This window comes from Euprymna scolopes, chromosome 12 (assembly GCF_053919585.1).
Source record: "Euprymna scolopes isolate OS-2025 chromosome 12, ASM5391958v1, whole genome shotgun sequence".
NCBI lineage: Eukaryota > Metazoa > Mollusca > Cephalopoda > Sepiida > Sepiolidae > Euprymna > Euprymna scolopes.
In genome coordinates, this window is record NC_136493.1 from 111,508,637 (window position 1) to 111,520,806 (window position 12,170).

The window sequence follows — 12,170 nt, forward strand, 5'->3', positions numbered from 1 at the left end:
TGCTGGCAGCCGTGAGAAGTTTTTTTTAGCCCAATAGAGGGAGCCCATTTTTTACCGCAAAGTTGGCAGTGTTATTTTTTTTTATTTTAGTCATTGCAATCGGAAGTATGAAAGTTGGTGGTATTCCTTACGTCTTATTTGCAATATGTCTTGTTTGGCATGGATAAAAGTAAAAAGAAAAATTACAAATGCAAAATTAAAATATAAACTAATAATGGCATTGCCACAAAAGTATGTTTATTTTAAATGTCTTCTTGGTGTACGTTGGCGGGAGAACTATAGATCTATGTGTAAGAATTAAAACTCATCGACGTCATTTATGTATGAGCATCTTAATAAGAATAGCGAGCCGGAAGAAATATTAAAAGCGAAGAAAGCAATCAAAAGTAATTCAATAATTTTTATAATATGCACCATAAACCATTAATTGAAATGTATGCCTGTTCTGTACCGAAATTATCGAACATAAATACAAGGAAGAAACATTTCTTTAAATTATGTATATATCACAAGAGTTACAATAATTTATTTGGTATGTTTTGTATTTTGTCTTAAAAAAATGCTCGCATGAACCTTACTTGACAGGTTTGGACTTTTCATGGAGATTAGTATATTCTTCTCAAAGTAAGTTTACTTGTACTATACTCCTTTAAAGGCCATGAAACCGGTAAAACCGATGGTTGTTACTATTTATTCTTCTGAAACCGAAAACTTTTATTTTTTATAATGCATCTTTGTTTAACTTAGTTATTTTTTTTTTTAAATCATTATCATCATGACAGGCTCCTTGCCCAGACCAATGTGACTCTTCCTCTCCAGAGTTTCCTGTCTTCCATCAGCTGCCTCAGATCTTCAGGTTCACAGTTGGCGTCGTGTGCTATTTGCTGGAAATACGTGGATCTAGGTCGTCCTTTGCTTGCGCGTCCGTGTCGTGGAGTCCATAGCAATACATCACTTACCAATTCATGCTTGCTCCTTAGACAGTGACAGGCAAATCGTAGGCGTCTTTCCCTGATAGTATTAAATATGGCACGTAGGTTGCCATAAAGTTGCTGTTTCGTGGGATGATTTTGCCAAGATATATTTAATACTGTTCGTAGCATACGGGTGTATGTGCCGTCTAGTTTTCTTTCCAATCTTTTGGTAAGTGTCCAGACTGTGGCATCTTAAACAAGGACAGACTCTACCACTGCCCTGAAGAACTGACTTTTCAGTTTGTTAGTTAGCCTTGAAGTCCATACTGAACGCAGCCCATCCAATGCGGCACATGCTTTTGAGATGCAAATTTCGATATTTCTTTCTGATCTACATACTAAATACAAACCAAATAAAATTATATTGCATTGAATCATACATAATTAAATGTTCGTAGTTTTAAATGCAATTCGTACGAGGAGCATTTAATAAATAATGCCCCTGTCCCACTTCTCATAGATGTAGAGCAACAAAACTTGCCACAGTTATTAGTCTATCTATACATAGGAACCACCCAGAGCTCCACAATTTTCATATCATTTAATATAACTCTAGGCGTGAATTCGGAAATCAAGGCTTCATCGTTGCTCGGAAACTTTTCATATTTTGGGTGGAAGTCATTGGGGATAAGTTGGTTGGATTATTCGGAGTTCCAGAGGGTGTAAAACTTACCAGCAATGCGTACACAGCCTTTTTGGATAAACATTTGTCACCATGGCTAGATGACCTACCATTGTCACATCGCTTCAGATGATTTTTATGCATGACAATGCACCAACCCATTCTGCCATGGCGACTGCAGCCTTCCTTGAATCTATGGGCTTCTTTGGAGAAACCCTCATAAGGTGGCCACCGTATCTACGGATCTTAACCCCATTGAATACCTCTGGCCAATATTTAAAAGAGATGTTTATGAGGGAGCAGAGAACAATTTACTTCATAGGATGCCCTGTGGAGGAAAGTAGTTGATGTCGCCAGAACCATAACTCCTTTTCAGATCAAACAATGTACTGAGGGTTAGGGAGTATACTTTAGAATTGAATAGTCGCTCTTGTTTTGGGAGGTGTACAAATATGATCGTCACATGTGTATGCATAAGAGGACTAATACATACATGCATACACACACACACACACACACACATATATATATATATATATATATATATATATATGATCGCATGTGTATACATAAGATAAGGAGAATGAGAATAAGAGAGAATAAGAATCCGACAGAATATCTGGATAAAATAAATTGGAAAAATATGCGATCAATATTTGTTTTTCGTATCGATTGATTCATCAGATTTAACAAAATATGCCTTCATAAAAAGTTACATTGATTGCACTCAATGAACCTACCTCGAAATCAATTACAGATCATCACTTACGTAAGCCCTAGAGGCTTTGATAATTCTGGTCTTTAGTTCGTCCTTCTTGCTCCAGCTGGCTCTATTAGTATCTCATTTCACCGCAATGTACAGAAATGAGTTGAGGTAGTTGAAGTCTGTTGTCGAGATTTTCTGACTGACAAGCTTGGGTCATCCGGTCTGTATAGCAGGTCGTCGAGTATTATCTGAAACGATTTAATCGATCTAAAGCTCCAACATCTAGCTCACAGCGCGAATGTAAATATTGGTGTGAAACATAATTATATATTTTCTCTCCCTCTCTCTCTCTCTCTCTCTCTCTCTCTCTCTCTCTCTCTCTATATATATATATATATATATATATGTATATGTATGTATGTATATATATATATATATATATATATATATATATATATACTCTTTGTGTAAACAAATCGAGCGGAGGCATTTGGACGATGTCAAAAACTAAACATCGTTAAATTCATTACCCACGTAGCAGCAGCCGTATAGCGTAATGGTGAAAAGCCTTGACTGTCATTTGAGGGCCAGGTTCGATCCGGGCTTGAGGCAGTTGCCTGTCTAACCGCACTGATGAGCTGTGAAACATGGAAACAGTACTGAATGTGGATGACTATATATATATATATATATATATATATATATATATATATATATATATAGTAATCAACAGACCTACTCTTTCGCTGCATCGCAGCTCTTCAATGTAGCTAGACTAGCAACTACCTTAAGCTACGATTGACACTCGAGCGCCTACGCGATAGTCGCCGCTTCTAACCTTTACGTTATTTTGCTACTGCTAAGATCGGTATGTGAAGTTACAATGAATCCAAACTCTTAAGCTCCATTTGTTTACATAAAGAGCGTTGCATTACACGCTAGTAGCAGTTTGTTATTTTATATATATAGGGTAATATTAGAACGCTGTCACAATGCAAGAAATGAAAAGTAGTCACTGTTGAGAAAGAAGACTAAAACAAGTGATTTCCTTTGAATCCCTCTCTCTCATAAATATATATACACACACATACACAAACACACACATACACACACACATACACACACACAAATATATATTTATGCACTGATGATTCCCGAAAGGATGAAACACTAGTGTCTGTAGGTATTTGCTAAGAATCATCAGTGCATAAATATATATTTGCGTGTGTGTGTGTTTGTGTTTGTGTGTGTATATATATATATATATATATATATATATATATATATATATATATATATATATGTATATATATATATATATATATACATTATAGAAATAATATATAATATAGTCTTAAGAAGCTTTGAATAAAAAAATGCAAAAATAAAAATAAAGAATGCAGTTTTAATTCCCGGATGGAAAAACATATTAACTTTAACCTATCGCAGAATTAACACCTACATAATCTGACTTCTGAAATGTTTATAATGACAAAAGAGAATTCATTTATATAAGGAAGAAAAAAAAAAGGAAAAGCCTTTACTAAAATTGTTAAATAGAAATAGACTTAGCATTTGCAGAAGCCGATTTCGCAAAAGTATTCAATTTTCAAACAGAATTTAACTACATAAGGATGAAAAGAGAAAACCTTAACTAAAATTTTGTAAATAGAAAACGGGGATCATCAGCTGCTTACCATGAAGCTGTTTCGGAGATTTAAAAACAGGACAGCTGTTTAATACATGCCTCTCCAGTGAATGATACCACTTCCCCAATAAAAACATATAAAATAATACGGTTACTATTTTTTACTAATATATGAAAAAATTTTTTTTTTATGAATTAAATCATAAAATAGAAAAAGAAAAAACTATTAATAAGTAAGTTTAGGATTACAAGATCCATTCTGCGACATTCTTGCTATATATATGTGTGTGTTTGTTTCTGTGTATATACATATACATTATAGAAATAATCATATATATATATATATATATATATATATATATATATATATATATATATATATATATATATATATATATATCACTTTTGAAGAACACCGAACCTAATGTCATAATTAATTGCTTAGGGTTTAGGATTTGCTTTCTTCTATAGTTTAAACATAAACCATTAAAAAGAAACTTTTGAAAAGAAAACCAAAATACACTTCTAAAGTATATTTCTCCTAAGCATAAATTAGATAAAAGGAATAAATAAGGGGTGGGACAGAAAAAACCCTATCGAGATGTCTTTCAGCCAAACCTTTTCAAGATTAACGTTGGCAACGGGAGAGAAAATATCATTTATAAACGTGGTCAAAAGAGCATAAATTAATAGCAAGGGTAAAAAAAGGCGGGGATGGGGAGAGAAATTGTATAGGATTAAATAGGAGAAAAAAAAAAGAAACAATCTCAGCGAATATCCGTGAGTTCTAAATTATGGGTATACTCTCTTTGCTTACCAGAAATGGTTGACGCAAATTAATGGATACAGTATCGAGAATTTTTAAGTGAATTCTAGAGCGCGCTCTTTGTAATTAAAGAAAGTTTCATTCCTGAGCTTATATTTCTTCAGCTCATACGTTTAGCTACGTAATCGGTCGAATTTAGTTTTCACGGGAACATGTATCAAGTTGATGGGGTAGCAATAAGAAGTCCTTTGGCTAATATTTTTGTCGGGTTTCAAGAAAAAACTGCTTTTTGATTGTTTTCTTAAACCGCTGTACTATTTTCGTGACGTGGATGACATTTTTCTCATGTGTTCTACCTGTACGGAAACTGAGAGGTTGTTAGAACAATTAATCTTACTTCACCCTGCATTGACGTTTACTATGGAGGGTAAAGTTAATGACTCATTATCGTTCTTAGATGTTCTCATTGAAAAATCCGGTATGAGTTTTACTACTAGCATATATAGAAAACCCACATTTCCAGCGCAGTACATTGGGTTTCGTTCTCTCCTAAAATCAGAAAATTAAATCTGATTAAAACTTTAGTGCATCGGGCTTTGTTGATCTGCTCTAGTTCTAAACTAGATGTGGAACTCAAAAGCATAACTGAGATCCTTTTGGCTAATGTTTATCCACGTAATTAAAAAATGTATGAGGGATAAAATCTTGACGTTTAAAGGTGGAACGTTTGTGGGCCCACAAAAATGTCCCGTATATGTGAAACTCCCGTGGATTGGTGTCAAAAGTCAGGAGTTTTCATTAAAATAGCAACATCCGTTTCACGTTGCTATTTTGCAACGAAGGTTCGAACGGTGTTTGGGATGAGAAATGCTTCAAAAGGGTTGGCTGAAAGACGTCTCGATAGGTTTTTTTTCTGTCCCACCCCTTATTTATCCCTTTTATCTAATTTATGCTTAGGAGAAATATACTTTAGAAATGTATTTTAGTCTTCTTTTCGAAAGTTTCTTTCTAATGGTTTATGTTTAAACTACAAAAGAAAAAATAAAAATAAAACCTAAACCCTCAACAATTAATTATGACACTACTTTCGGTGTTCTTCAAAAGTGCTATAAAATTATGTACTCATAAAAATCTTTATATATATAATATATATAAATAAAAGTGCCAGTATTGTTCTTATTAAATATATATATATATATATATATATATATATATATATTATATATATTTACAAGGATTTTTGATATAGATATACATAAGAATACTTTGATAAGTATGTTTCAACTTAAATAGAGATGGTATAATAAAATTGTGGGATCTGTGTTCGCACCTGTACTCCATGGAAATATGGCACAAACTTTAACAAAGACTTTTCATATCTATTTGCGTAAGTATACTTTGATAATTATGTTTCAGTTTGAAAAAATATGGTATAATAAAATTATAGGGTGTTCGTTCGCGCCTGACCTCCATAGAATAGAAATATTTCACAAAGTTTAACAAGGTTTTTTAAAAGGAGTGAGCGTCCCAAATAACACCTTAACTTTAATCTTAATTCACGTTAGCTTTTATTCATTTTTTTTTTACGTTGAATCATATTGTGTCGAATAAATTCACCTCATAAATTCACGTTCTTATTGTGAAAGTGAAAGCTCCCCCACCAAAGTCGGAACTTTAGACAATTCTCGACACAAATTTTGCATAACTCTGTTTTTTTCCGTCTCCACTTGCACGTGGCACTCTTTCGAAAATAGATAAATAGATAAATAATAAAAATAAGAACCTTACTTGTTATCGTGTCAAAAGAAGGAAAAAATCCTGCTCACGTGATTACGTGTTTTTTTAAAAACATTTACATACCTTTTTTATTTTTATTTATATATCTGTTTAAACTTTTTTGTCAGTGTACTATAAGGAATTCAGTTGATTACAACCCTTTCTGCGTGTTCTTTACATTACAATAGTACAACCCTGAATCCGACGGCGCAATACTACATCGTTCAATACTATAAAACTGAAACGAAGCTGTCCTGCTTGAAAAGGGCGCACTTTTCTTCTTATCCATATTTATATCGATTCTTTGCTCTGAAAAACTAAAGTAATTACGTGTTTACTTTTTTTAATATCCCATTTTGCTGTTTCGGATTATTTTACTAAAGTAAGTAAAGCTTCATTATTTTTCAAAACTGTTTTTGTTTATTTTTTTTTTCGATATTTCGTCAATATTATTTAGTAAGAGTGTTTAGCAGAAAAACCAACAAACGACTACCCGAAAAAATATACACGAAATAGATGTTACCATAGTCAATAAAAGTTCAGTTCATGTTTTTTTAAAATGTTTTTAAATAGTTTTTAATGCTTTTTACTTGAAATAATTTCAGCGAACCGAAATTAAAACGAAATTTGAGGCGATAACTTCCTAAATAAATGTTTATATAAACTACACATGCCATAATCGAATATTCCTCAAGCACAAAATAACGGAAAACATTAAAATATGTTTATAAATATTCCTTACGTTGACGGAACTCTCTTAAATTGTTAACACAGAATGCTCAGGTGCCCCTCCTTCAAATTGAAAACGGGGCTCTCCATTTACAAATTCGCTGCCATTTTGATTTTTTTTTAAAACCGGTTCGTGAATTAAAAAAAAAACTTTTTACAAACTACTTAAAAATACAAACCAATGAACTTTTTTGCCATAAAAGTAACTTTTATTGACTATAGTAACATTTATTTATTGTATATTTATATTATTATATATTTTCTCGTTGTAACATTTTCTCTTTGTAAGGAAACATCATTGTGTTGGTCACTCTTGGCTAGGAATGGAAACAAAGTTGATATAAAAAATATATTTTCGCGAAAATTATCTTTACTTTCATCATATTTTGCTTCGGGTAAAATTTTTGAGTATCAAAACCTATCTCTTTATAACCCCTCCTTTTCATAACCTATCATACTTTCATCAATCACAGTCCATTTTCTGTAGGCCGTTTTTGAACCCAGTCAACGACGGGTACTTCTGCTAGTATATATATATATATATATATATATAATTATTTTTTTACTATAATAATTAAATACCTACAGACACTAGTGTTTCATCCTTTCGGGATTCTTCAGTGCAGGGTGTCACGATTACTACCAGTCGAACGATTCGAACCCCGCGACACGAGACATCTCTGACTCGATTAGCGGAGACCGTATCCATTCGGCTACTATTAACCGTGTGAAATAGCGTTGAATTTTAAACATTTTAATTTAAATGTTCATTACGTAAGACAGACAGTGATCAAATCGTTATACGATGATCTACGCATAAGAGCTAAATTGACCGACTTTTTAATTCAACAGAAAGTGCTCAACGATAAGAAACGAATTTCTTAAAGGGGTTGTCATAATTATTTTTTTACTATAATAATTAAATATATATATATAACTATTTCATTTACTCACATAAATTAATATACGAAAGTATAAATTTATCAGTAAACTAAGTATTTACTTCAACAGTGCTCAATACGTAAGTAGAGCTAGTTAGTAAGCTATAAAATATATATGGCGATTAAGCTACACTGAATATTCCGCGTTTCATCCACTCTAGGATCCTTCAGGCTGAAGAATCCTAGAGTGGATGAAACGCGGAATATTCAGTGTAGCTTAATCGTCATATATATTTTATAACTATATATATATATATATATATATATATATATATATATATATATATATATATATATATATATATATAATATAAAACTGAATGTGTGTGTGTGTGCGTGTGTGTGTGTGTCTGGTCACGAATAGGCTCCTATATGGTTGACTATTAAAAAAATGATTACATATAATGATAGATGTATCGAGACACAGGAATGGGGATGTTTGATCTGGCAGAACGGTGGTTCATTAAAATTGTGGGGTCTGCATTCGCGCCTGGTCCACAAAGTATGGAAATAGAAAATTAAAAGAAAAAAAAGTTTACAAGTGTTTTTGATATAGATGTACATAAGAATACTTTGATAATTATGTTTTAATTTAAATAGGGATGGTATAATACAATTGTGGGGTCTGCATTCGCGCCTGGTCTCCATGCAATGGAAATAGGTACAAACATTAATAAAGAATTTTCATATCTATCTGCGTAAGTATACTTTGATAATTATGTTTCAGTTTGAAGAAATATGGTGTAATAAGATTATGGGGTGTTCGTCGTTCGTACCTGACCTCCATAGAATGGAAATATGTCACAAAGTTTAACAAGGTTTTTTAATATAGATCCACAGAATATTGTGATGTGTTTCAGTGTGAACATGTATGTTATGATAAATTATGGGGTATATCTATTTTATTTTTACTTTCATCATATTTTGCTTTGGTTTTGATACCCCCAAATTCGAAGCTATCTTTTTACATCCCTTCCTTTTCATAACCTATCATACTTTCATAAATCAGAGTCCATTTTCTGTAGACCGTTTTCGAACCCAGTCAACGACGGGTACTTCTGCTAGTATACACACACACACACACACACACACACACACACACATATATATATATATATGGCGTGATTAGAAATAAAATGCTTACTTTAATGTTGTATTTCAAATTTATTTCATTTTTAATGAAAGCATATGTACACCGTAAGATTACATAAACATTAAACACACACACACACACACACACACACACACACACACACACACAATATATATATATATATATATATATATATATATATATATATAAACAGAATTGTAAAGATGAATATATGTATTCTTTTTCAGATTGGATGCTCTTAAGATAACACAGCGTCCAATATACTAGATAGACCAATTAAAGAAATGGGAAAATATGTTATGAAAATAAAATTGAATAAATTATAATTTCATTGATCCATTAAATTCAAATAAAGAAAAACCATTGCCCATGAATTTTCAAGGATATACGCTTTTCTTCAGAAGATAAACATTAAGCAAACTGTATCAACGGTTAGCATAAATTTATTTTATGCAAAGAAAAAATGAAAGTATATAGGAAACGTTATTATGTTTTGTTGTTATTGGTTTTCTTTTCTTTACGAATGAAAGAATAAAATGTATGCCGTAAGATTCGAGAGAAATTAAAATCATGTCCTGCTATTTTTTCTATTGATAACATTAAACCACACTTTTCCCGGGTTTCACGAGCATTTAGATTCCAAAAGAGTGAAAAGCCGTTAGTCACCTGCAAGAGAAAAAAACAGTTACACTTAAAATATTTATATTAATAGAAATATAAGATACCTTTACATGTGTCTGTCTTTTAGTCTTAACATAACTTTTACAGTTAGATATTAAATGACTATTTTTTCTTTTTATATTAATCGAATATTTACTGAAATAAACAAATTCTATGGCCGAAAATAAAACAAAACTTTATATAAAAATAAATTAATTATGAAATTAAACCAACCAATATGCGATTTCTTTCTAATTATCCATTTCTATATGTTTTGTACCGTTGAAAAATAAGAGGTTAATATAGTTTACTTGAAGCATTGATTAGTGTGTATACAAAGCTAATTTATAGAAGTCAATACAATGCAAAGGTGTCACGGATCGACACAAACCGAAATTAATTAAGACATATAACGGTGCTATGCAGATTCAACTTTTATTAATACGATATATATATATATATATATATATATATATATATTGTGTGTGTGGAACGATAAAAAGGTTTGGCTTCAAAAGGAGTGTTACGACTTTGTACCTTCCCTCACTGGCTCCTCTTCCTACATCGACCTGAACCCGCTGGACTACTTTGTTGGTTATACGTCGAGACCATCACCAACATGACCTCCCACAACACCAAAGCCAGTCTGATTGTCATAAAGCATATTTGTTTGCAAGTTTTACCATACGTTTTTACACTTACAGAAACTATTTTATTGTTTTACAATTTTGATTCCAATGGTTTTGACAGTATCGCCTCTGGCAATTGTCGCGTCGTTTTTTTCCGGTTTCTTATGCAACCAGAGCGGATGGAACCGACGCAAAGTTGGGTCAGGTTCTTGACAAGTACCGATTAAAAAAAAATATTATCAATTCAAATTTTTAGCTGGACAATTATTTATTTTTTTAATGTATATTGAACTCCCTCTACAGTTTTGGATAAAATAGTGACTTGTGTTTAACTGACTGTATACAATTAACAATTGGCAACATGTATTGTATTAGAGAAACGGGTTTATATGCCAGTAATACTAACAAACCGCTGAACTTACGTAAATTCATTGCTTTTCCACTTTGTACTGCTATTCTAGTCGACGCCATATTGTTTGGCTTGATTTTACTCCGCCGGAAGCGATCCATGTCTCTGCGACAATTCAACTAAAAAATAAATAAATAAATAAAAATAAATAAACATAGAATAAAACGAGTTCAAAATAATTATGGCATCAGACAGAATCGACACGAATCTTCGTTAAGAAGCGTCTACTCGATCTGCGCGTTTAACGATGAAAATGCTATTTCAAATATAATCGGTGGCAGACATATTGTAACAGAATGAGAAAAAAAAACAATTAGGCGTATAAAAAAGTTATGTAAAAGTAAAGCGCAAGAGATAGAGCTTCTTATGGATATACTAGGAATATATTATTCAATCTGGCCATATCTAAAATATGAAACGCCCATACAAGCTGACCACATCTAAAATAAGATATGCTAGTTCAATCTGGCGACACTTTAAACAAGGTACACCCATTCAATCTGGCCACCTCTAAAATATGATGCGCTCTTATAATCTGGCAAAATCTAAAATACCATATGTCTATTCAGCCAAATTTGAAATAAGATACAGCCACCCAATCTGTCCACATATAAAATAAGACGCATCTATTCAATCTGGTTTCATCTAAAATACATTCATTTAATATAGACACATATAACATAAATCATTTAATATGGCCAAATCTACACCCCTTTCATCAAAACCACATCTGAAATAGACAATATCTCAAATAATATACACCTAATCAATCTGGCCACACCTAAAATAAGCTTCTTAATACGATACACCCATTCAATCTGAAGGTACATCAATTCCATCACACCTCATCTGAAATAAGATACACGTATTCAACCTTGTCACATATAAAATAAAATATGTCCTTTTAATCAGGCCATTTCATCTGTTAGCATCTCTAATAAAATGTGCCTATTTAATCCGGCCGTCTTGAAAATAAGATTTAAAAGATCATAGTAAAACAGTTGTCTTGGCATGGATTTAAAAAAAAAATCCATTTTCACCCCAAACAAGGCACAGTGCCACGTTGATGTAAGGGGCTACTATCGGAGATATACGTTGCAGGGATACTATGTAGGGAGTATATGTCCGTTCATATTACATTTGAACTTCTGCATGTCAGTACAGTTGGGAAAACCAGGAACTCGGAAGGTAGTTCC

At 32.2% G+C, this 12,170-nt stretch overlaps 1 protein-coding gene across 1 annotated transcript in view; it reads right to left on the minus strand.

Annotated features, from left to right (window-relative positions):
• Nucleotides 1–9,519: 9,519 nt before the first annotated feature.
• Nucleotides 9,520–12,170, minus strand: part of LOC145291622 (uncharacterized) — a 110,537-nt gene continuing 107,886 nt past the window's right edge. The window contains exons 11-12 of the mRNA XM_080137697.1: nucleotides 10,988–11,093; nucleotides 9,520–9,942 (exon numbers count right to left, since the gene is read on the minus strand). Coding sequence (XP_079993823.1) covers nucleotides 9,935–9,942; nucleotides 10,988–11,093 — 114 coding nt within the window. The 3' untranslated portion in view covers nucleotides 9,520–9,934. The remainder of the gene's footprint in view (nucleotides 9,943–10,987; nucleotides 11,094–12,170) is intronic.